The sequence below is a fragment of the Sinohyriopsis cumingii genome, chromosome 5, assembly GCF_028554795.1.
Source record: "Sinohyriopsis cumingii isolate HCF-2022 chromosome 5, ASM2855479v2, whole genome shotgun sequence".
Taxonomy (NCBI): Eukaryota; Metazoa; Mollusca; class Bivalvia; order Unionida; family Unionidae; genus Sinohyriopsis; species Sinohyriopsis cumingii.
Genome location: NC_142965.1, coordinates 78,710,198 through 78,735,649, shown reverse-complemented (window position 1 = coordinate 78,735,649; position 25,452 = coordinate 78,710,198). Strand labels below are relative to the sequence as shown.

The following is a 25,452-nucleotide window of genomic DNA, read 5'->3' as shown; positions in this document are numbered from 1 at the left end:
TTCAGTTTAATTTCATCATTAAACAATATTGTAGTATTTTGCATTTGTTGTTTTCTCATATAACATAACTTGTATACAAAATGTTAGCAAAAATAGGTCTTGGAAATCATGATTGTGGTCTTTGAAAGGTTGGGAAAAGTGTTTGAATTTATCATTCAGAATTCTGTATGAACCCTATAAAGGCATTTAATTTTGCATTAGAGTACAGGAAACTATACATTTACCACACTATAAATTTAGCATTTTAGAAAACATGTACCATCTATACATGCATATAAGTAGAGTTTAGCAGCAAATAACAGACCCTGATCTGCTGATGCATCATGTGCCAGCATATCAAAGTCTATTTTGTTTGTTCTTCTGATTACAAACTGCATCGACCCAGGTGTGATGGCACATTTTGCAACAGCAGATCTGGGCCTATACAGTTCACTTTTGGACTTGAACTGTTAGCTAATGTATACAGTAGCTGCATTGTATTTGTTTTCCAAAATTCAACTCTCAAAAAAATTGCAGAATCTTGTTTACATTTTCTGTAGCATGTTGTCGAAGATGGTTGAGTAATGAAGCAAATTTCTAAAAGTGCTCTGATGTGGGTGTTTTTAATATGTCAGTACTTTCCAAACATCCAGTCCAGTTTAGACTTTATTTAAAGAGCCTATCAAGATTTTTTCCCTACTGCTATTTTGTCATTTGCACCAAAACCCACCTGTTGATTGCCAATTTTTACTACCACCAACAGTTTGGAAAAAGTTCTGACACCAATATACATCACTTATTATTGGATGACTTATCAAACCTTAAATTGCACATACTTTTTTCAAATTTTGATAAATTGAACCATTTTTTTCTGTAAATGTTTCTTTTTGTCCATATTTAGAAACCTTATGTGACTTCAGTAATAAAAGAAAATTGTTACATACACAGACAAGTGGCTTTACAAAAATAACTTGCCCTGATTCCACTTTCCTCAAAGGGCCATAGTTATGATTGTTTTGACACATTGTTGAAATTACTATACTTTAAACATAATTGTTTTTAAATAATTTGTTAAATTTACCTCTTTTCAGTTTATTTGCCTGTCAAAATAATGTACTTCAAAGTAATCTGTCCTTGTAAAATGTTTTTTTTAAACATTTCGTTAAAAGAAATATTTTCTCCAGGGCCTGATGTAAACCAGTGTTTAATTGCATTAGAAGTGTCCTCCTTACTGATTGGATCAACTGAGTTCCTAAGCATTTCCATTTAAAATGTGTCATCCTTTTAAAGAGTGTATTTGTATACTGTTTATATCGTTTGTGAGTCTGAACTCTTGTTCACATTCTGTTGTAGAGTGACTCAAAACTAACATGATTTCTAACAATTTCACAATTTTTGTGTGTTCAAGTATATAATTTTTACTAATTTCTTATATCTCTACTCGTGGGATATCTGTCTTTAGTTTTGCTTTAATATCTGTGCATTTAAGCATGATCTGTTACAATGAGCATTCAGGGGGCTTGGTTTTATTTTCTGATTGCTGCATTTGAACAGAGAAATTAAGTTTGGTAGCCTAGTATCTATTTTTATTTCAAACTGTTAAAGACTTAACTCATGACATATGCAGTATTACAGAAAACACCCACTCCTTGTATAAATAGATTCTGTAGCTATCATTTCCCTGAACAAAATAGATTAAAATGCGGTGTAATTAGCTCTGTTCTTTTAAATTGAAAAACATTGTCTTGGATGCCTTTATAAATTGATAATAGTTTGTGTGTGTGTTTGTGTGATTTGGATTTTTATTGTAGCTTTAATGATTTTTCAGTCATATCGCTACAATGTCTGCAGTATGGCAGTTCATTGTGATATCTTGCACTGGGGCATCATGCCAAAGACATGTAACATGATGTCCCACCCAGTCACATTATCCTGACACCAGGGTGACCAGTCGTGACACTAAACCTCTTAATGCTGAGCGCCTAGTGAGGCAGCTATTTTTAGAACACTTTAGTATGACTCAGCCGGGGTACGCTAATAGTTTAGGTTAATTTTCAAACAATCAAATAGATAGTGATTGATAGATTCAACAAGGGGTGCATTACTTGTAACTATGTGTGAGGGACAGCTCATATTCTCAAAGAATAAGTTAGTGCACATTATTGGTAACCAATAAAATATGAATGACAAAAATAGTATTTATCCCGCATTTGAGGCTAATTGAATCACTTTGTACATACGATTTATAGCTTTTGATACACATGAGTACATGACTGTCATAAGGTGAAGGAACATACAAATAGAGCTCTGGTGTAGTGCTGAACATTAATAATTTACCAGTGTCTTTCAAGAAGTTCAGAATGAAAATGCTGTTTCTCACTGGTGTACTTAAGGTTGTGTTTGCAAACTAGATAATACTCTTTTTTAAAACAAGGTTTAAAATTTGGGAAAGGCCCTATCAAGATTTAGAACTGCTCCATACTTTGGGTTATCAGATACAGAGCTCTGGCATAGGGCTGACTCTTTATAATTTACCAGTGTCTTTCAAGAACTTCACAATGAAAATGCTGTATCTCATCAGTGTACTTAAGGTTTTGTTTTGCAAATTAAATAACCATTTTTTTTTCTTCACAAGGTTTAATATATGGGAAAGGCTTTATCAAGATTTAGAACTGTCCAGACATTGGGCTATCAGATATTTGGAGCACTGGAATTATCCCAGACATTGGGCTATCAGATATTTGAAGCACTGAGATTGCCCCAGACATTGGGCTATCAGATATTTTGAGCACTGGGGTTGTCACAGACATTGGGCTATCAGATATTTTGAACACTGGGATTGCCCCAGACATTGGGCTGTCAGATATTTGGAGCACTGGGATTGCCCCAGACATTGGGCTATCAGGTACTTGGAGCACTGGTATTACCCCAGACATTGGACTATCAGATATTTGGAGCACTGGGATTGGCCTTAAAAGTCTTTTCCAGACTGCACACTGTGAATAACTTTGTACAGAGACAATGTGCCAAACCAGAAGGGGCACAGTACCAAACAACACAATAAGGTGGCATTTGAAGAAATGAAATAGGGTCAGGCTGCAAAAGAAAGACCAGAAATAAGGGCAGGTATACAAGCATTGGGGCATTGTGCCATTTCCATATGAACCTTATAATAATGTACATTTGAACCAGTTACTGTGCTTCTTTGATATTGTCTGAGTTATTGCCCATCATGACATGCTTCTGTATGACAAACATCCAAGTCCTCTTGATCTAATTACTGTCAAACTTGATAGTACAAATTATGGTCTTTAGTTGTGTATGTTTACCATTTGTTCCACAACATTTATAGAACTTATTGACATTTTCAGAGATGCCAACCATTTTGGTTTGTTACAATATTTACAACTCTACAGGATTATTACAATGTTTTAAGTGAACATTTCACATTGCAAATTTAGCTGTGGGATAAAATTTTGACTGAGTTTTTATAAGGACACACACATGCAGAGGTATTAAAAATACTGCTATTCCAAAACTTACATTTGAAATACCTCTGCCCTTTTCATTCAGATTGTCGTGTCTAAATGGTACTCATGCACACAAACTTATTCGTATCAGCATGAAAAAACAATGTACTCTACAGTGAACGACATGAATAGAATTTCTGCAGTTAAAAATGGTGGCAGAATAAGAGGCATCAGTGCAGAACTGTTTTGAGAAAGACTCAAGTTGATTATAATCTGTATTATGGTCTATAGAATCGACGATATTCATGTTTAAGGGATTGGTTTGTTTGTTTGGTTAAGTGTTTTATGCTCATTTGCAAGTCCAGCACCCTTAACAGTGAGCCAGTGTGTCTCTTTTGCAAGTCTGGCACCCTAAATACTGAGCCAGTATGACTCCTATAGGGAGAATGGATGCTGCTTAATTAAGAGGTGTGTACTAGCTCCTTTCTGGATTGAAGAATCATTGTAGAGGTTTACTACATTGATTAGATTCCAGAAAATTTATTTTGGATTCCTGATAAGGATGCATGGCATTGCTGCCTTTTGGACTTAAAGCTATATGCAATATGTAATGTGTTTGACAGTCTTTTAGTCATAACTAGTTTTGTCTGTGATGGATTTTTTTGACATTTTTTATTTACTTTTTAATTTATTTATGTGAGCATTTTACCATTCCATTGGTTTGAAATTCTGTATGAAAGGGTTAAAAGAAAATGATTGTTTTAATGAAGGAAACACTAAAAAAGGAGATGATTTCTTAAGCAGGTTTTGACAGTATTTTTCTCACAGACTTTTTACATGAGAAGACTTGTTATGCCAATCTTGTTATATAGACATGACACAATGGGCAGTAGCTGTATTTTTAATGAAACTTGTCTTTTTTTGAAACCATCAAGGAGTTTCATTAGTAGCTACACCTGCATCCTGGCATTGTTATTATTATTATGAAGATAAACAGGTCAGCATGGCCTAATTTTTCTCAAGCAAAGAGGAACAAATTAACTTTCAGTTCAAGTGTTCAGTGAGTTGCATGGAAGATTTGCATGATACATGGCATTTCTGTAGCATGCCTCACAACTTCAGTCTGTAATTTCCTCATGTGCACTAATCAGTAATTTAAAATTCCAATGAAAAATTCATGTAAATTTTTATTTTAATCAAGCAGAACATATTCTTGAATTTCTCGAGATAGTTAATGTCACTAATTTTATGAATTTGAGAAATTTAAACAAGTTTTTTTTGTTGTTGCTGTGAAACAATGTTCACATTAAGTTTCTGTGTTCTGGTACCATATGTTCTCACTTTTAAGTCACATCCAAATGCAGACAACATAGACCCTGATCTGCCATTGCATAATATGTTGGCAGGTCAGGGTTGATGTTTGTTCTACTGATTACTCCTAACAAACTAAATTGAACCAGATTTGTGATAGCAGATATTTGAATATGCAGTTTTGTAGTTGGACTTGCCTTATAAGCATGTATATATGGGGTTATTGCCAAACTTATTCAGTTACTCTGTTGGCATTTTTTCATTTGCTACAATATTATAACATAAATGCATTAATCCATGTCGTAAACCTGGTATGGAAAGTATTAAAACTAAGTTTATATTTAATGGCATGCTACTGCATGTCTTTATTTGTTTATGAGATTTTCAATACAGGTTTTCTGATCGCTTTGGTGGCCTAATGGTTAGAGCGCTGCCTCAGAAGCTGGAGGTCATGGATTCGAGCCCCAGCCGAGTCATACCCCAGACTTACAAAAATGTTAGTAACAGCAGTCTTGCTTGGCGCTCAGCATTAAGAGCTTAGTGTTAGGACAGGTCAGCCTGGTGTCAGGATAATGTGACTGGGTGGGATATCATGCTACATGTCTGCAGCATGATGCCCCACTGCTAGACATCACTATAAACTGCCACACTGCAGACACTGTAGCAGTATGACTGAAAAATTGTTAAAGCTATGATAAAGATCCTAATGTCACATACCCACACACACATGCACACACACATAGAATTTTTCCATTAATTCTGATATTTTGCATTCTTTTATTATGCTTTCAACTAATATATAAGTAATTTAACAAATACCTTTCATCAAACTTTTGTTGTTTTCAATTCATTTGTGGTTGTTTTTTTGTGCATAGACATAATTTGTTTGAATTCATTTTTTGAATGTGTTAAAGTTTTTGCCAGGAAAACTGAATACCCACAGTTTTCGTAATGAATTAATTTATAGGGAAACCAACCCAAGAACACTTTCATGAAAGAAACACTTGTCCATTATGGGCAGTCAGATGCAATCCATTGAAAAGTTATTGTTATTGTCCTCTATATATAGAACATCTGTTTCATATGGACAGAGAATATCTCTTTTATGGTTTATATGGATATTTCTTGCAAGTAAAGAAATCTCACTTTATCTCAAATGTTTTGTAAAGTAGTATAATAATGGGGCTTTGAGACTGGCTGACCAATTCCAGTTTTCAGGCCTGACACCTCTTCTAGATTCCCCATTACTTGTCCATTGATTATTTGTTTTTACATACATGCATCAGTGATTGTAACCCATTTATTAAGTCCACATGGAAGTTTCACTTTTCGAGCCCACAACATGGTTTGGGAGTTGCAGCATTGTGAGCTTGCAGACTGATCAATATACATTTTTGATGCCTGTAGTATTGTGAAAGAATTCTTGTCTGAGACTAGTGTGTGAATTAAATTACCAGACCCATGGCGACAAAAAAAATCAATCGCTATTTAGTTTGAATGCACCATATGGATTTGATAATTTGCATGAGATGTCAGAAAAAGGATACCAAACAGTGCAAGAAAGGCAAGTATACTTGCACTATTATGACTCGCAGATGAGCCATGACTGGTTATGAGATAACTTCCCCTGGATGAACCATGTCTGGTTATGAGACAACTTCTTCCAAATGAACCACAGCTGGTTGCAGTGGCAAATGTAAATTAACTCAAACAATCCACGTGAAGATGTGGATGTGGAACAAGGATGCAGAGAGGTCATATCACTGGTGCATGCAGCCTACAGTTGGTCCTGATAAAACTCTGATTGTGCTTCATAAACGGAGCATTTTATCATGCAAAGGTTCATAGCAGCATCAAATTCAATAATGTTATTCCAACAACATGGAAAAATACATGACATGTTGGCTAGGCCTGCTGTAACTCATTGACTTGCTGTAGTTTCTCATTCTGGCTTGGATAAACTTGTCAGCAAGTAAAAAATGGGTAATTGGTTACAAGTGTGTGTGCATGTTGCACTTGAGTGATTATACTATGCAGTCACATTATTAATAGAAGAAATGTGGTGGACCTTTAAAGCTACTGATGGGAGAAAATAATCGAAGCAGAACAACAGCTATGAGATGAAGTCACCCAGAAAACCATTTTACTTGTGAAATACAAACGTGTGTGTGGTCATAGATGCTATTTGTGGAAACACTGTTTTGACTACCTTTAGCTTGTTGTTGATGGAGTTGCAGCTTGAGCAACTATCATAGGTACAATGGTCTGTTTTGCTGTCAGGGGCTATATGGATAGAGAACTGGTGTCACCAGCAGTGTAGGTAAAATAATTTTGTTACAGTTACATCAATGAGTATGTGTCTGTTGGGAAATTTTTACTGCAGTGCAAAACAGTCTCAGTACAATCAATAAGCTTTGTTCAGTGGTTATCAAAGACAAAAAACAGTTTCCACAGTGGAGTTTTATTAGATGCTGGTGGATGTGGAAAACTGTAACAACTTTGTGCACAGATACCAAATGCAAAACAGGTAATTAATTTACAGTTAGTTAAAATTAAGTAGACAGTTGCATGTGTATATCAATCTATCTGCAAGCTCACAGCACTGCAGCTCCCAAGCCGTGATGTGGGTTTGAGAAGTGAAGCTTCCACGTAGACTCATGTGAACATGTGTGTTAAAGGTCCTTAGTGGAAATGTGGAATCTAGATGGGGTTTAAGGCCTGTGAATTGGAATTGGACAGCTGGTCTCAAAGCCCCATTATCACATCACATGTAATTCTCCAATGACAAGCCCATATAGACCTTATTTCATTATAAGCCACAATGACAAATGTTTATTGAGAAAGTTTTCTTTTCAGCAACATCTATTTTCCACTAAATGTATTAGTTATGCCCCATCTCTTGGGTTTGTCACAGGAAATAAGTTGTACAACTTTCTCCATTGGTAGGTATATGTAATTACTGTGAATTCACTATCTTGTTACAGGATACAAATTATTTTGGATTTTGGGTTTTGAACAAAAACAACAAACATCCTTCTGTGGAAACAGTGTAACAACTCCTTTTCCCAATAAATAAATTTAATTATACCAATGAAAATGTTTTCAAAATCTTGACAATTAATATCAGTGAAAGTAAATTCATTCACAGTAGTTTTAATATGTCTAGTGACCTGAATTTATTTCTGGAGTTCATTCAAGAGTTCATACCAATAATTCTCAGAGTTCATCATAGAGTTCATATCAGTCGATCTCAATCTGAACAATAATTGTTTTGTTGTCAGACAAAGCAACCTTTTTGATCAAAAAGAGGTTCAGTCAAGAATAACTTTCATTCATAGGACATATATCTGTAAGGAACAGTATTTTCCTATATGGTATATATTCGCTTATCAATTGAGCCCAACTGCAAACTGCACAGACCCAACTCTGTCATCACATAATGCGTGGGTAGATGTAGGTCTCTGCAGTTTATTAGGAGTTGAGAACAAACAGTATGGACCCAGATCTGCAGGCATAATATGTGATGGCAGATCAGGGACTGTTGTTTGCCATTGGACACTACTTATAAGTTAGTATATATGATATCTTGTTTACTCTTTATAGACTGGTTTCACAATTTGTCATTAAATGTTCCCTTTCAGTTTAGAGATGCTGGACAAAGTTGAACCACCAACTATACCTGATGGTTATGGCCTGTCCCTTGCCTTTTACTTTCTCATGGAGACTGTGAGGAGTGTACAGCTGCTAGTGGAGGGAGTATCAGCAAGCCAGATGGATGTGGTCAACAAACAGGAGAATGTACAAGATGGTCTGTAATACTTCCATTCGATACACCAGATTTTTTTTATTTATGTTGTTTTTATAATGGTGTGGATGGGTTTAGTTAAATGTAAAGGTTGTTCTAAGTGTATTGTTGTATATGTATATATTACAAATGAACAAGAACAACAAAGAGGAATTGACAAAGGTTGATTTGACTGGAGATTGCCTGTCAAGGCTGAAGGCAATTTCCATTAAAAATGTGAGTGCACATTTGCTGAGAAATCAATGAACAATCAGATTATGGGAAAGACAAGCTTGTTTTTAAAGATCTTGGAACAGGACATGACACCTATCATCTAGTACAGGCTAATGAAGGATATTTGCAGGGAACCTGGCACAAGTTTCACTAAAAATTTCTTGTGTTCCTTATCTTTATATTCCTTAATACTTGTTACTTTATTTGCAACAGTTAATTTCACTGAACATTCAGCAGGAATAAAGTATTAAAATGAAGCGGTACAATCTGTAATTCTCAGGTGAAAGCTGTGTTTTATCTTTGAGGAAGTTCTATGGGTTTCCTCAACACATTTATTTTAGAATCAAAAGACTCATGTATTTAGTTTTAAAACTAAAAGTATTTTTCTGCTACTTCTGCCTCTGACAAAAAAAACCAATACTGACAGAATAATGATAAATAATCCAATAAAAAATCTAAGCTTAAAGAGATATTTGGAGAATTTTTAAGTAACGAGCACCTGCAAATGTAGCATTAATTTTTGCACCTTTTCACCTTTTCACAGATTAAGTCTTTGTGATGATTTATTAGTTAAACAACAAAACCAGTCAAAGCAGTCAAAGTACACAATAGAGTAGTATAAAAAGCCGTTCCCTCTCTTGCCAAATCTGTTTTTAGAATTTCCAGAGTTAAAATTTAGGGAATGCATGGAGTGGGAGTACTGACAGGGGAGACAATCAGGGACTTGATGTTGCTTTGCATATTCAGGGAAAGAACTTGGAATGATATAATTGCCATAGATATTGTATAATGGCTTCAATTCACAAAATTTTGAATGATAAGAAAGTTTATAAAATATGTTTTGTAGATTCAGAAAAAGAAGTGAAGGAGGAACTGATCAATTCCTCTTGGTGTGGGATGTTGGCTGCCTTGTCGTTGTTGGTAGATGCCAGGTAACACGGATCTTTATCTGTCTGTTTTGATAGTTTTAAAAAAAATTAAAATACACATATAGCAAATTGTATTGCAAGGCAGAATTAGTATTTTGGGAAAATTAAGTTTGAATTCATACAAATTGAAATGCTTCAGAAAATTTTGTCACTATATTGTATATATGTGTATGAATTACATATTCTAGCTTATTTTTGGAAAAACTAAAGGATTTCATTTTGTACACCAAGTTAAGCTGTTCTTTTTTAATTAGTTTATTTATAAGGATTATTAATCTCAATCTCACCATTTTTGACTAAATTAATTGCATACCTGGTGTCATTTAGTGCATCTGACAAATTGCCGCAAAAATATTTGTGCTGTCACCATATTCTGCGTGCGGATTATATAGTTTCCCTTGTTGGGCTGTCTGTCTTATGTTATGAATTATTTTTTTTGCTCTAACTTTTGAAGTATCTTATGCAGTTAAACCAATTTGATATGGGGATTTATATAAAGAAAATGTGCCAAGTTTGACTTCACTTGTTTTGCATAAAAATTTGAAAGTGGTGTGGTTTAAGTGGTATGGTTCATATGTGACTTAAAAATTTGCCATTTAATCTTAAAGAGAGTTATGCCGTATTGCAGGTGAGAATCTTGTCCACTATACATTTATTGTTTTTGTATTTGAATCTTTCCTTTTAGCCAGGTGTTTCAAATTTAACATATCTTTAAGGAATCCTACTGGTTGTAATTCATGTGACTGTAGTTTTGAATGTCACATGTAATTGCTGATGATGGGTAATCTCTTCTTTAGGAACTGGTTATGTAGATTATTCAATTAACCAATTTGTTTTCCTTGCAGTACTGATGAGAGTGCCACTGAAGCTGTGCTAAAATCTCTTCAGATTTTTGCAAGTTTGTGTGGCCAGCTTAAGATGACAACCCCTAGGGATGCCTTTATAACAGCCATCTGCAAGTCATCCCTCCCACCCCACTACACCCTCACGGTTCTGAATACTTCACAGTCAACTCAGTCTTTGCAGAAAGGTAGGAACTGCAGTTCCACTCATGTACACTTGCATGACCTAGGCAAAGTGATAGGCACTCAATTCCATTTGTGTACACCATCATGATCTATGCAGAACAATAGGTACTTCAGTCCCATTCATGTACATCTTTACAGTCTATGCAGAAAGGTGGGCACTACAGTTCCACTCATGTACACCATCACACTCTATACATAATGTTAGACACTGCAGTCCCTCTATATGCACCCTTAAGTCTATGCAGAAAGAGACTGGAGTCCCACTCATGTACACCTTCATAATCAATGCAAAATTATAGGCACTGCAATCCCCTCATATGTACCCTTACAGTCTATGCAGAATGGTAGGAACTGCACTCATGTACACCTTTACAACAGTGAAATCTCTGCAGACAATTTAAATGCCAAAAATGCAAGATGCTGCCACTTAAAATGAATATTGGACTTGGATAAAATCTTCCTCTGCCAAAGAAAATAAATCTTAACCCCAAACCTACTCATGAAAAGTGTGCACTGTCAGGATTGTTAACCCTCAACCTACTCATTAAAAGTGTGAACTTTCAGAATAGTTAACTCTCAACCTCCTCATTACTAGTACCCCCCATCTCCTTATTACCTGTATGTATTGTCCTCATTTTTAACCCCCAGCCTCATCATTACCAGTATGTACTGTCCTCTTTTGTAATCCCCATCCTCATTACCAGTATATGCTGTCCTAATTTTTAACCCAAAACCTCCTCATGAACAGTATGTACTGTCCTCAGTTTTAACCTCCAACCTACTCATTACCAGTGTCTACTGCCATCATAGCATAAATTTTAAAAACTTATCTTTTTATTTTCTTATATGTCTGTTACTACTTTATATGGGGCCCCGAGTGGCCGAGTGGTCTAAAGCGCTCACCGTTACGGATCACTGCCATCTCACCTCTGTCTGCGTGAGTTCGAGTCTCAGCCTCGGATAACGTTGGTACGTGAGAAAGCCTGCCAGTAGCTTATCGTGGGTCGGTGGTTCTTCCCGTGGTTTTCCAGGGTTCTTCCTCCACCAATTATACTGGCCGCCATGTATAGCCTATCTTGTGCTGAAAAATGGCGTTAAACCCTACAACAACAACAACAACAACTACTTTATATCATTTCATCTATATTAGAAAACTAATTCATGTTAGGCCAGTCATATGACAAATTTCTAAAAAAAATTCAAAAAAGGGCAGTTTTTTGTTTTATTAGCATCTGTTACGGCCATAAGTAAAATTGTTACAAGTATAGTGTATCATAGATTCTGAGTTGTGACTGAAAGTAACAGAAAATATTTCATGTTAACACATTTCTGGCAGATGTGTTTTTTGTTATCTACATTGAATGCAATAGTGTCTTGAATTTTCCTGAAATAAACTTAGCATTTTTTTAAAAACAATGCCAAATTTGAATGGAAGTTACATAGACACAGCATCAAACAAGTATGATACTGAAAACTTTCCTATACCGATTGCAACATCGGCTAAATTTGACAATAAATATGTAAAATTTGATTGGCCAATAGCTCTCCACCATGCACTTAAAAACAAATTAAATGTGTTATTTTTGACATCATGATTTTGAGCTTACTATTTTCCCTGCAAATTATAGCATATTTAGTCAAATATTGAGGATGTATCTTGCAATGATTACATTGTTGACATAAATGTTCTGGCTAAATATCTTGGTTTAATGTAGTCTAGTTTTGTAAAATCTATGCTTCCTGTATTCCTCCCAATGATGTGATGATTGCTTTATGACATCATCTATATGATGTCACTTTTTCCTCATATGATTTTAATAATGAAAGAACTTGCATTTATGTCCTGCTGTAAACTGGTAAATTGGCTGTGTTGGCTTTCTGTTGAGGAAAACTAATGTGATTTCATTGTGTCACACTCTGACAAAAGTTCACTTGGCAACAAACACATTTTTTATGTATTTGACTGGAGGAGCCTATTGTACTCATTCTGCACAAATTTGGTGAATTTTTTAATCCTCATTCAGATATTATTTTATGGGCATTTAGTGATGGTATTATTTTATGGGCATTTAGTGATGGTATTATTTTATGGGCATTTAGTGATGATATTATTTTATGGGCGTTTAGTGATGGTATTATTTTATGGGCGTTTAGTGATGGTATTATTTTATGGGCGTTTAGTGATGGTATTATTTTTTGGGCATTTAGTGATGGTATTATTTTTTGGGCATTTAGTGTATTTAGTGATGGTATTATTTTTTGGGCATTTAGTGATGGTATTATTTTATGGGCATTTAGTGATGGTATTATTTTATGGGCGTCTAGTGATGGTATTATTTTATGGGCATCTAGTGATGGTATTATTTATGGGCATTTAGTGATGGTATTATTTTATGGGCATTTAGTGATGGTACTTTTCCCCCAATTCTCTTGTATGTAATGAGTTGGAGATAGATATTCAGCTAGAAGCAGCACAAGAAAATGCATGCTGGCCTGTACAATTTTAAGTAATTTTGTATTTGTTTCCCATAGCTATGTGAATTTGTTTTTAAAAAATGAAATACTCCAACTTTTCATAACTAAACATCCTTCATAAAGTCTTGCTATCTTTATCATTTGCAGAGTTGTCATTTATGCCAGAGTTTTCTGTTAATAATTGTTGGTTTTCTTTCCTTTTACTTAGCATTCCATAATTTCCATTATATTCTAGGTCATACCCGATCTTCAAGTCAGGACCTTCAGACTTATGGTAATGATGCCATGGAGAGAAGTCAGGTTGTTGCTGTGGGAACGCCCCTTCCTACAGCATCACTCCCAATAGGTGCTCACTCAGGCCCAGTCATGGTTAGTGTTCCTGGATTTGTTAAAAGTACAATATAGCACAATTCATCATATCATCTGGGAGTATTTTCAGCATGAATTATTTTACTAAGGAAAAATGTCCTTATTTATTGTGATACTTAGGGATGCATGGGATATTTTCTGTTCAGAAAAACAGAATAAAAAAATTACATGAAGTTTTATGAGAAATAGCAAGAATCACCATATTTCTTCATTGACTATATTAACATTAGGAAAATATTCAACTACCTTGTGAATCCAGTCCTCCAGAAAAAATACATTGTCTTTCTGTCTATGTAGCATACAGATAATGGTGTTAGTATATTTAATTTAATAGTTTTTCAGTTAGTTTAAATTTTTTTTATTCCATTACATGCTATTGTAATGTAACATGGTTTATTGGATTTGACATTGTCCAGAATTGAGTTCAGTTCTCTTTGACCTGATTGATTTAAAAAAAAAAAATATTTTTATTTCATGATGTATCTAGTTGCTGACCTTGTTCCAAAATCAGTGACAGTTTTGGTAAACAACTTTTTAAAATTTTTTAAACTTTCTCAGAGTAAGACTCATTAAGTTGAGTCAAGGTCATACCTGTACTACATGACAAGTATCATGTGCCAGTTGTTAACAAACTATTATTTTTTTCAAAAGAATCATGACAAGTATCATGTGCCAGTTGTTAACAAACTATTATTTTTTCCAAAAGAATGAACTTTTGACCCTCTTCTGGGAATTTGTTTTGCACCTTAATTAGTCACATAACTGATATTTTGATAAAAACAAGCCAGTTGGGCCAAAAACATTTGAAACGTTAAGTTGTATTATGTTGTGACCAGTTTGGGCAGACTTTTATTTTTCTTCAAATTATTGAATTCAAGTAATTGTTTTCCCTGAAAATACAAAAGTGCTGTGACAGAATTCTTGGACAAATACATTCATTGGAATTTATAGTGAATTCAAACCTGGAATAATATTTCTGTGATCAACAAGAGACTGTTGACACAGCTGTACTTTATAGGTTATCACAAATGTCATTGCCTTCCATCTTGAATTTCATTGGGATTTGAACTGAGATTCACTTAGAACTTTTCATTGATAGGAGGAATTGTGTTTTAATTACTTTTGTATTTAATTTGCAATACCGTTAAATCTTTTTTCTCATTTTTCACTTTGTATTCTAGGGAAATAAATTATTTGTTAAATTTTACAATGCTTGTTGTCTTCATTCTTTTCTGTTACTTATTTTAAGGGCATAGACTCGTAACAGTGGAATGAAGGTAACAAATTCCTTCCCCTTGCCACTGCTACGTGGTCACCCATATACTGGATGTTTACCAGTTTCAGCTTTTCTTGGGACTGCATCTGTAGTTCAGTCTGCCTTCTGAATCAATTGACAGTTAGTCACTGTTCCAAACCATGCATCTATATTTTTGTTGATGTGGTCTGTTTTAGTGTTGGTCTGCTGTGTATACATCAATTATACATTTTGGTGAATTTATTCATATTTATGGTTAGTTGTTGTGGACCTGTTCATTGACTGGTAAGCCATTCTTGCTGGTTATGTTCAGTTTTGTATTATTGAATTGGTTAATAGACACTGCAGTTTGTTTATTCATGCTTTTGTTGAAGCCATATAAGGTAAAGGTTTTAGTTGATGCCATATAAGATAAAGGCTTTAGTTGATGCCATCTGAGGTAAATACTTTAGTTGATGCCATCTGAGATAAATGCTTTAGTGGATGCCATCTGAAGTAAATGTTTTAGTTGATGCCATCTGAGGTAAATGCTTTAGTGGATGCCATATAAGATAAATGCTTTAATTGATGCCATTTAAGATAAAAGCTTTAGTTGATGCCATCTGAGGTAAATGCTTTAGTGGATGCCATATAAGATAAATGCTTTAATTGATTCCATATAAGATAAAGGCTTTAGTTGATGCCATCTGAGGTAAATGCTTTAGTTGATACCATATAAGATAAATGCTTTAATTGGTGCCATATAAGATAAAGGCTTTAGTTGATGCCATATATGATAAATGCTTTAGTTGATGCCATATAAGATAAAGGATTTAGTTGATGCCATATACGATAAATGCTTTAGTTGATGCCATATAAGATAAATGCTTTAATTGATGCCATATAAGATAAAGGCTTTAGTTGATGCCATATAAGATAAAGGCTTGAGTTGATGCCATATAAGATAAATGCTTTAGTTGATGCCATATACAATAAATGCCTTAGTTGATGCCATATAAGATAAATGCTTTAATTGATGCCATATAAGATAAAGGCTTTAGTTGATGCCATATAAGATAAATGCTTTAGTTTATGCCATATACGATAATGCTTTAGTTGATGCCATATACGATAAAGGCTTTAGTTGATGCTATATACGATAAAGGCTTTAGTTGATGCCATATACGATAAAGGCTTTAGTTGATGCCATATAAGATAAAGGCTTTAGTTGATGCCATATAAGATAAAGGCTTTAGTTTATGCCATATACGATAATGCTTTAGTTGATGCCATATATGATAAAGGCTTTAGTTGATGCTATATACGATAAAGGCTTTAGTTGATGCCATATAAGATAAAGGCTTTAGTTGATGCCATATAAGATAAATGCTTTAGTTTATGCCATATACGATAATGCTTTAGTTGATGCCATATAAGATAAAGGCTTTAGTTGATGCCATATAAGATAAAGGCTTTAGTTGATGCCATATAAGATAAAGGCTTTAGTTGATGCCATATAAGATAAAGGCTTTAGTTGATGCCATATAAGATAAAGGCTTTAGTTGATGCCATATAAGATAAAGGCTTTAGTTTATGCTATATACGATAATGCTTTAGTTGATGCCATATATGATAAAGGCTTTAGTTGATGCTATATACGATAAAGGCTTTAGTTGATGCCATATAAGATAAAGGCTTTAGTTGATGCCATATAAGATAAAGGCTTTAGTTTATGCCATATACGATAATGCTTTAGTTGATGCCATATATGATAAAGGCTTTAGTTGATGCTATATACGATAAAGGCTTTAGTTGATGCCATATAAGATAAAGGCTTTAGTTGATGCCATATAAGATAAAGGCTTTAGTTTATGCCATATACAATAATGCTTTAGTTGATGCCATATATGATAAAGGCTTTAGTTGATGCCATATAAGATAAAGGCTTTAGTTGATGCCATATACGATAATGCTTTAGTTGATGCCATATAAGATAAAGGCTTTAGTTTATGCCATATACGATAATGCTTTAGTTGATGCCATATAAGATAAAGGCTTTAGTTGATGCCATATAAGATAAAGGCTTTAGTTGATGCCATATAAGATAAATGCTTTAGTTTATGCCATATACAATAATGCTTTAGTTGATGCCATATACGATAAAGGCTTTAGTTGATACTATATACGATAAAGGCTTTAGTTGATGCCATATAAGATAAATGCTTTAGTTGATGCCATATAAGATAAAGGCTTTAGTTGATGCCATATAAGATAAATGCTTTAGTTGATGCCATATAAGATAAATGCTTTAGTTTATGCCATATACAATAATGCTTTAGTTGATGCCATATACGATAAAGGCTTTAGTTGATACTATATACGATAAAGGCTTTAGTTGATGCCATATAAGATAAAGGCTTTAGTTGATGCCATATAAGATAAATGCTTTAGTTTATGCCATATACAATAATGCTTTAGTTGATGCCATATACGATAAAGGCTTTAGTTGATACTATATACGATAAAGGCTTTAGTTGATGCCATATAAGATAAATGCTTTAGTTGATGCCATATAAGATAAAGGCTTTAGTTGATGCCATATAAGATAAATGCTTTAGTTGATGCCATATAAGATAAAGGCTTTAGTTGATGCCATATAAGATAAAGGCTTTAGTTGATGCCATATAAGATAAAGGCTTTAGTTGATGCCAACAAAGAAGATGAACATCTCTCAGTTAGAATTCTTCTGCAACTGCCCAAGATTACAGTAATTACTCAGCATTTTATATATATACTGTGGCTAATACAATTACTGCTTGCTGCAGTTTAGCTTTGGAGAGAAAAGATCTCTTGTCCTTTTTGTCACTCACCCCATCTGTTTGTAGGTTTCTCATTGAGTAGATTATGAAGCAGGTGGCACAGGAGTTTCTGCTTTCATGTGGATATCGGATAATGCCTCCTTCCCCCCATCATTGTCCTGAACTTGCTAACCTTGTTTCAAAAATGGAGCATCTTATAGATTTTGATGTGCATCAGATGATCCCAGTCTGTTATCTTACAAGACATTTGATGCAACCTGGTTTTGTCTCTAGGAACAGGTGAAGCTACAGGTTCACCCACTCAGGTGCTACCTTAGGCAGACAGAATGTTCAAGACACCTGTCATTGGCTTTTGCCTGTTAAGGCAGAAAATGAGATATAACCTTAAACACTGTCCTCTTTTGTGGGTTATTTAATCTGAGCTTTCTCAGGATTAGGTACACATCATGAAGATCTCAGTTCACAGAATTTGAGTGATTTTGACAAATGTTACATTCAAATGTAATGTTTCAACTTGAAACATGATGGAGTCATTTGACAGGCATTTTCAGTCTGCTTTCTCCAGCTCTGAACGATAAGGTGTCACCAAGGTGAGAGTTGAACCTTACAGGCCTCTGGGGATTGCCTAGATAGTTAACATTCCATGTTCATGGCAGCACAGCCTTCATTCTGGGAATTTGGTTTATAAGTTTTGCTATATTCACCCATGCAACTTTAAAAGTGAACAACATCTATGTGCAGAACCTCACACAGTTTGGCTTGAACAGTATTAATTCAGACCTTTCTGGTTATGCTGTCTTCACTTTATGAGAAAGGTAAATCAGTTGCTTTTTACTGATAGTCATATTGCCCCTGAGGGGTGATGATGGTAGAGGTTAGATGCTTTTGTATTTCCTCCTTTTCTTACCTGTTCTTTTAATGTTAATGTGATAGAGTAAGGGTTTTGGTGGAGAAAAGAAAGTTTTTAGTAAATTTTGTTTCTCTGAGAATACTTATCCAATCACAGTCCTATTAAACACTCTTGCTCTTCCTCACAAATATGTTGGTTTTGCTCAATATGAAACTGATAATCAGCAGCAGCACAGCCTTCACCACCTAGCTGGTGGGTGAGTAGAAAATGTATCAGAGTTACTGCCCCTCGTCTATATGAGGAAAAAAATAATTCATCTCTTAGGTAGGCCTGGATTCAGAAAGTAGCATAATGTTAATGTGATCGGGTAAATATTATCATAAAACACCATAAAGCAAAATGTATTAAAACTTTCCACTGCCTTAATTAGCTAGATTGCAATATTTTCCCTCCAATTTAAATTGAAGATATTGATATTTAATTGATTATAAATCTAATTTATTTCAAAATGGTTTAAAATGTAGTTTACTTTTTTTTACAATTTCAATAATCATTGGGATAAACTTTGATTTACTTATAGAAAGAGGTTTATGGTTGTTTGATGCTAGTGATGACCTAATGAGAGTCCTCTGATGTAACAATGAACACTTTTTTTATTCTATCATTTTTATCTGATATGTTGTTTCAGTTGACTGCGAAGAACCTTCAGTGTATGAGAGCACTGCTGAGTCTTGCTCACTGTCATGGTGGAATTCTGGACACAGCCTGGCATCTTGTTCTCACAACTCTACAGGTAATGCAGAAAAATTAAGATATTTTGAGTCAAACATCTCAGTTTAATATTGTTGGACAATGTTTTTTTTTGTAAATACTGTGTGTTGATTATTTTTGATGTGGTCCAGTTTGTATGGATTTCATCATTGCTACAAATGTTTCAATGATAAATGATTCTTCAGTTCAAATAGCAGGTAACATCACTCAGTCCATGAATTTAAGTACTGATGACACAAAACTATGACAGTTGATTCAAATTAAATTAGTTTTCAGAAGTATCTTTTGCGTTAAGCAGTTATATGAATACATAATTCAATTTTGCCTTTTATCTGATAATCATGGATTGAGGTTTAAAGGAAAATATATTGTTTTGGGATTCCATAATGTAAATTTTCTGCATTGCAACAGATTTAAAGAGTTATTGTAAATTATCCATTTATGAATAACATGGCGTATTTCTTCCCATTGGATGCTTCATACTAGACCTCTGGAATTGTTCATATATGCTGGACATGTCTGAAATGGATATTGACCTTGTATGTAATATGTTCATTGCAACAGGTGTGAAACTGCTTTGGGGTTATTGTAAATGATACATTGTAATGAATGGCTTATATAGTTCTCTGCCTCAATCAGTTTTGACCACTTGATTCATGAGTAAAGAGGAATCTCAAACAAACAGTCTTGTTATTTTAAAGAAAGCAGAGAAAGGTAAATGTGAAATAATCCCAGTTCAGTGATGTAGTTTATGGTTCTTTTTACTTACTACACAGAAAAATCAGGGATGAGTATTGCCTCTGAAAGCGCAAATGTCTAGTGGGTTCATGTCAGCAAAATGTTTTATGGGTTTTTTAATCATAAAAGGTAACATATTGCTAGGATTATATTCATTAATTTAATGTTATGCTTTCAACTCAGTTTGATTCAATTCAGTTCAATTTATTGTACAGGACTCAGATAATAATCTGTACACATTTAATCAAGAAAGAAAGATATTAATCTATTTAGGCACATGCTACCTCTCCTGCCTATATGACCAAGTGAGCTTATGGCAAATCCTGCATAAGGCATGTGTCATTATTCATATCATCTGTGTTTGCATGATTCATTGTTCTTCAGGAATTGCTATTTTCAGCTTCTGAATAAACAGTGAACCTATTTCAGCCAAATTCGGCAGAGAGCTTACTAGTATGAAGATGTTTCAAGTTTTTATGATTGATCCCAATCTGATCTCAAATATGGCTACTCTTTTTAAAATTAAAATCTTTAAACAATTTCTCAAAAACTGCTAAGCAGAATTCAGTTGATAGACTGGCTTGAAGGCCTTTCAGTTTTGTAAAACCAATGTTGATCTGCCATCAGATATGGTCTCAGTTACTAAACAATAGAAAAAAATGATCTTTACCAAAACTGCTGATCAATTTTGATGGAAGCAGTCTGGCATAAGATCCTTTCAAAAAATTTACGATACCAAATTTTGACAGAAAGCATCTGGGCATAAAAGACTTTCAGCTTTGTTCTAAAGATTTCAATCCATCATCAGATATATAGTTGTCATTACTAAAAATGGCAAAATCCTTAAATGACTTCTTCACAAAAATCGTTCAACTGAATTTGTTCAAGTTTGACAGAAAACATCTTGTTCAAATGATGCTAGTTCCACCATCAGATGTGGTTACTGTTTAAAAAAAAAACGTTTAACTGAACTGACTTATTTTAACCCTGTTAGTGCTGTGTTGTTTTTGCATGATCTTGAAACTAGTGCTGATTTGTTTCTAACTGCACTGTCTGAGTATGCTAAATTGTTTCAGAACAATAGAGACTACAGACTTTTTGGGCCAAATCCATATAACAGATTCAAAATTAGTATTGATAATCAGATTGCTGTGATTTTGTGCAGAGTGATGCATATATGCCTGCAGATTGCTAACACTAAAAATGTCAGTGAAAATGATGTGTGTTCATGGTTACCATAGCAACCAAATATAGAAAAAGGGTGGAAAAGTATTTTTTTGACAAACATTTGAATATAGTGTAAACGTTTCCATGAAATATAGTTCTTCTGAATCTGTACATGGACGTTAATTTTTTGTTCATTACTTTATACATGTAATACAAGAAAGGTATAAAAAAAAATTTAAAAATTTGGAAAGGAATGGAATACCTTGGAGTCAAAACCTGACACCCCCCAAAAATGATGGTTGGTCTTTTTCCAGCTTGTACAGTTATCTTGATGACTAAATGTACCCCCCAATATAAGAAAAAGCTCTGTACGTGACAGACTCGTTGATAAACTTGGCTATTAGTTGAAGCTCGATTTAGTGGAATTTAAAGTTTTTACTGAATGGGATGGCTATGTCATAGCACTTGTATAACAACATGCGATGGTATCAGACCACTTTCATATCAACAAGTATATTTATGCAGAAAATTAATTCTTAAGTTTGGAAAACTGCATGTTGCTATTTATACCTCTACACTTCCACACAAAGCCCTAATGAACTTTATTCTACTTTGGACTATCCCATATAGATATACAGTAATCAGCGTCAACTGGCTAAGACAGCTATGAGACTACAACTACTTCACAGCCACCATATTGTTTACATCAGCGTCCACTGTTGACAATAGACCTTACTGGGAAAATAAGTCTGTTGTAATATTTGTTTCACTGATGTTTAGTTACAGTGATGCAGAGTCGTGATCTTCCAGACAATTTCATGTGCTATCTCTCAGTCATTATTAGCACACAATTAATGAGTGTCCTACATTTGACATACATACATGTCATTGTCCTGTGCCATAAAAACATGGTATCCGCACACAGAGCTAGGTGACGTTTGACCATTAATATATAGTTCCTGCATACAAAGCAGATGATGTCATCTATAAATATATGGCTTCCACACTGCAAAGGTTAAAAAGTGCTGAAAAGAATAAGGCAAATTTGACAGTATCCTCTATACATAAAAAATTGCTAATTTCATCTTTAAAAAAACTTCAGTCTGGTATGTGATATTGCCACTGTTACTAAAAAAAAATCTGAAATGACTTTTTCAAGACTTCTTAAAAACTTCTCAACACAATTTTATAGAATTGAACAGAAAGGATCCTGGCATGAAAGATATCCAGTTTTAAACAAACAAATTAAACCAGTCCACCATTAAATCTGGACTAAAACTGAAAAAAATCCTTTAAAGAATTTCTGAAAAAGGCTAAAAAGAATTTGACCTAATTTTATAGCATTCTTAAGACTATTAAATGTCTCTTTCTCAAAAAGATCACAGAATGCATCTGGCATAAAGTTGGTACAAATGATTCTAATCCATCATCAAAATGGCTGCCATTACTAAAAATAGAATATAATCTTTTTACAACTTATTTTCAGATTTTACCAAGTTTGAATACAAGTAGCATACTTTGAATGCTTTCAGTTTTTTTAATTATAATTATGTTGATCCTACATCGCATATTGTGTCATTAATACAAACAAACATGGAAACAACTTTATATAAAAGTACAGTTAAAAAAGAATTTTACCAACTTTGATGAAAGAATGAAGTGTAAAGGCATTTTATTATCGGACAAAATAATGCTGATCAAAAAAAGATGAAAATGCAGAATACAAAGACACACTCAAAGTTCTGCATAAAGGATTTTGTTTACATTTGGCTGTTAGGCAGATATCAGATAGGTGGGTGATTTCATGACCACTAGGGCCACTTCCTTTATTTAAGGAATTATAGTACTTAAGCCTTCTTAAAATATGGTAATGTGTAGAATGCTTTACATCTAAAATGTTTGCAAAGTTGGTGTATGAGTGGAAGAATTACTTGTTTAACATATTTTCTTTATTTTTCCAGCACTTGGTATGGATATTGGGGTTGAAACCATCATCTGGGGGTAGTCTTGTTGCTAAGCAACAAGTGAACGAAGCATCAAATGCTGTGATCACAACAGCTGTGATGGCTGACATGCCTGTATTGTCTGCAGTGCTTTCAAGGTTATTTGAGAGCTCAAGGTATGTCTTGCAATATTTAACCAAATAGCTTGGCACTATCATTCTTTCAGTATCATAATCATGCTTTAATTTTGGAAGTTACTAGTATTGTATTACAGTGTACATTTATATGTAAATGAAATTAATGTTCTGATCATAATGCCAACATAGAACAGAGAAACAGAAATCAGTTACAAGTGCAGTCAAATATAACCTCATTCAGTAGTGATTGAAATGGTATTGTGAAGAACTAAATTATATTTTAAAGTAAAAATAAATGTTATTAGGAGGAGAGAGGGAGAAACATAATTTATTCCAACACCTAAGTATGACTTCTGTGACAATATGTAATTAATCAATACTGACTTACTATGACAATTGTAATTAGTCATTACTGACTTATTATGACAATATGTAATTAGTCAATACTGACTACTATGATGATATGTAATTAGTCAGTACTGACTTACTATGACAATATATACTTAGTCAATACTGACTTACTCTGATAATATGTAATTAATCAATACTGACTTCTATGATGATATGTAATTAGTAATTACTGACCACTATGACAGTATGTAATTAGTCAATACTGACTACTATGACAATATGTAATTAGTCAATATCAAGCTTATCAAGGATGAGTAAAGATTCATTCAAAGGCATTCTGTTGTCCAGGGCTTTGTTAATAACTGTTAATTGTAATTGTAATTGATAATAGCTGTTAATTGTAATTGTTAATAACTCAAGCTATGACTAATGATGACTTCACTAGAGATGAAAGTTAATTACCTACCAGCATGTATGTGACTAGAATCCATGTCAGCCAAATTTGCCATGATCCGACCTCATTGATACTTGTGTTTACACCACGATACGACCGCTCCAATGGCCTAGTGGTTAGAGCGTCTGCCTCGGATGCAGTAGGTCATGGGTTTGATCCCCAGCTGAGTCATACCAAAGACTTATAAAAATGGTAGTAACAGCTTCCTCGCTTGGCACTCAGAATTACGAGGTTAGTGTTAAGACTGGTCGGCCTGGTGTCAGAATAATGTGACTGGGAGGGACATCATGCTACATGTCTGCTTGACATCACTAAAAACTGCCACACTGCAGACATCGTAGCGATATGACTAAGATGAAGAGGGTCAAGCACCCAGATGCTCATCCTGTCATGGTGAATACAAAGCTTGCCCATTTTTAAAAAAATAATAAAACTAACATCTAATTGACATATTGTATTTGCTCGCTTACAAGTCAAGTCTAACTGGAAACAGCATAGGCCATAGTGCATTATACAACAGCAGATCAGGATCTATCTTGTTTGTTCTATTGATTATTCCTAACAAACTGCATAGACCCAGATCTACTGGCACAATATGCAACAGTAGATCTGGGTCTTTGCAGTTTGCAGTTGGACTCGACTTATAAGTGAGTATATATGGTACTTGAAGTATACCTGTGATGCTGTGACCATTTTAGTTTGTCTTAATCTTCCTTTCTCATTAGAAGCATTAATTTGGCCTTTATGAACTCTATATAATACCAACATAGTCTTTCCAGCTGCCAGATCATCCATTGATGCTATAAATATGATCATGTGAATAATTTTAATGTTTTTTTTTTTCTTTCCTTCATTATAAAGTATATACAATAGACTGTAAAGGACAATGAAACTAAAAATAATGTGGAAATTGGTTTTCACAGATGTGTATTTTGTTTTTTCAGGTATCTGAATGATGTCGCCCTACACCACCTGATTGATGCCCTGTGTAAACTTTCCTCGGAGTCCATGGAGCTGGCCTACTCCAACAGAGTAAGTCCACTTTGAAAGAATCATTATAAATTATAAACTTGGCTTGGATACTAGAAAACTTTGAGCCTGAATTTAAATATGTATTGTCCCACTTAGCCAATCAAACAAAGATTTATTGAAGTAAGGTCATTGTGATTGGTTGATCACAGAATCTCATAATTAGAACCAGCTTACAAGCTTTATGCCTTTCCTTTCAATCATGAATCTCTTACAGCCTTCAAGACTAGAATTCAGGGAAATAATTAGAGTTATCCCCAACCTGAATGCTTTCCTTTCTATCGTTAATCTAGTACAGCCTATAAGGCTGTACACTTCAATGAGAAAATCTTAATGATCCCCAGCCTGAATGATCCCCAACCAGAATGCCCCCACCCCAC

The 25,452-nt window shown here is 34.2% G+C and overlaps 1 protein-coding gene across 4 annotated transcripts in view; it reads left to right on the top strand.

Moving 5' to 3' along the window:
• Positions 1 to 25,452, top strand: part of LOC149799541 (protein MON2 homolog) — a 145,705-nt gene that overhangs the window by 34,799 nt on the left and 85,454 nt on the right. For all 4 annotated transcript variants that reach the window (XM_089958883.1, XM_089958881.1, XM_089958882.1 and 1 more), the window contains 7 exons: positions 8,402 to 8,568; positions 9,626 to 9,710; positions 10,553 to 10,737; positions 13,446 to 13,579; positions 19,171 to 19,275; positions 23,120 to 23,277; positions 24,988 to 25,075. In XM_089958883.1, the coding sequence (XP_089815009.1) occupies positions 8,402 to 8,568; positions 9,626 to 9,710; positions 10,553 to 10,737; positions 13,446 to 13,579; positions 19,171 to 19,275; positions 23,120 to 23,277; positions 24,988 to 25,075 (922 nt within the window). The remainder of the gene's footprint in view (positions 1 to 8,401; positions 8,569 to 9,625; positions 9,711 to 10,552; positions 10,738 to 13,445; positions 13,580 to 19,170; positions 19,276 to 23,119; positions 23,278 to 24,987; positions 25,076 to 25,452) is intronic.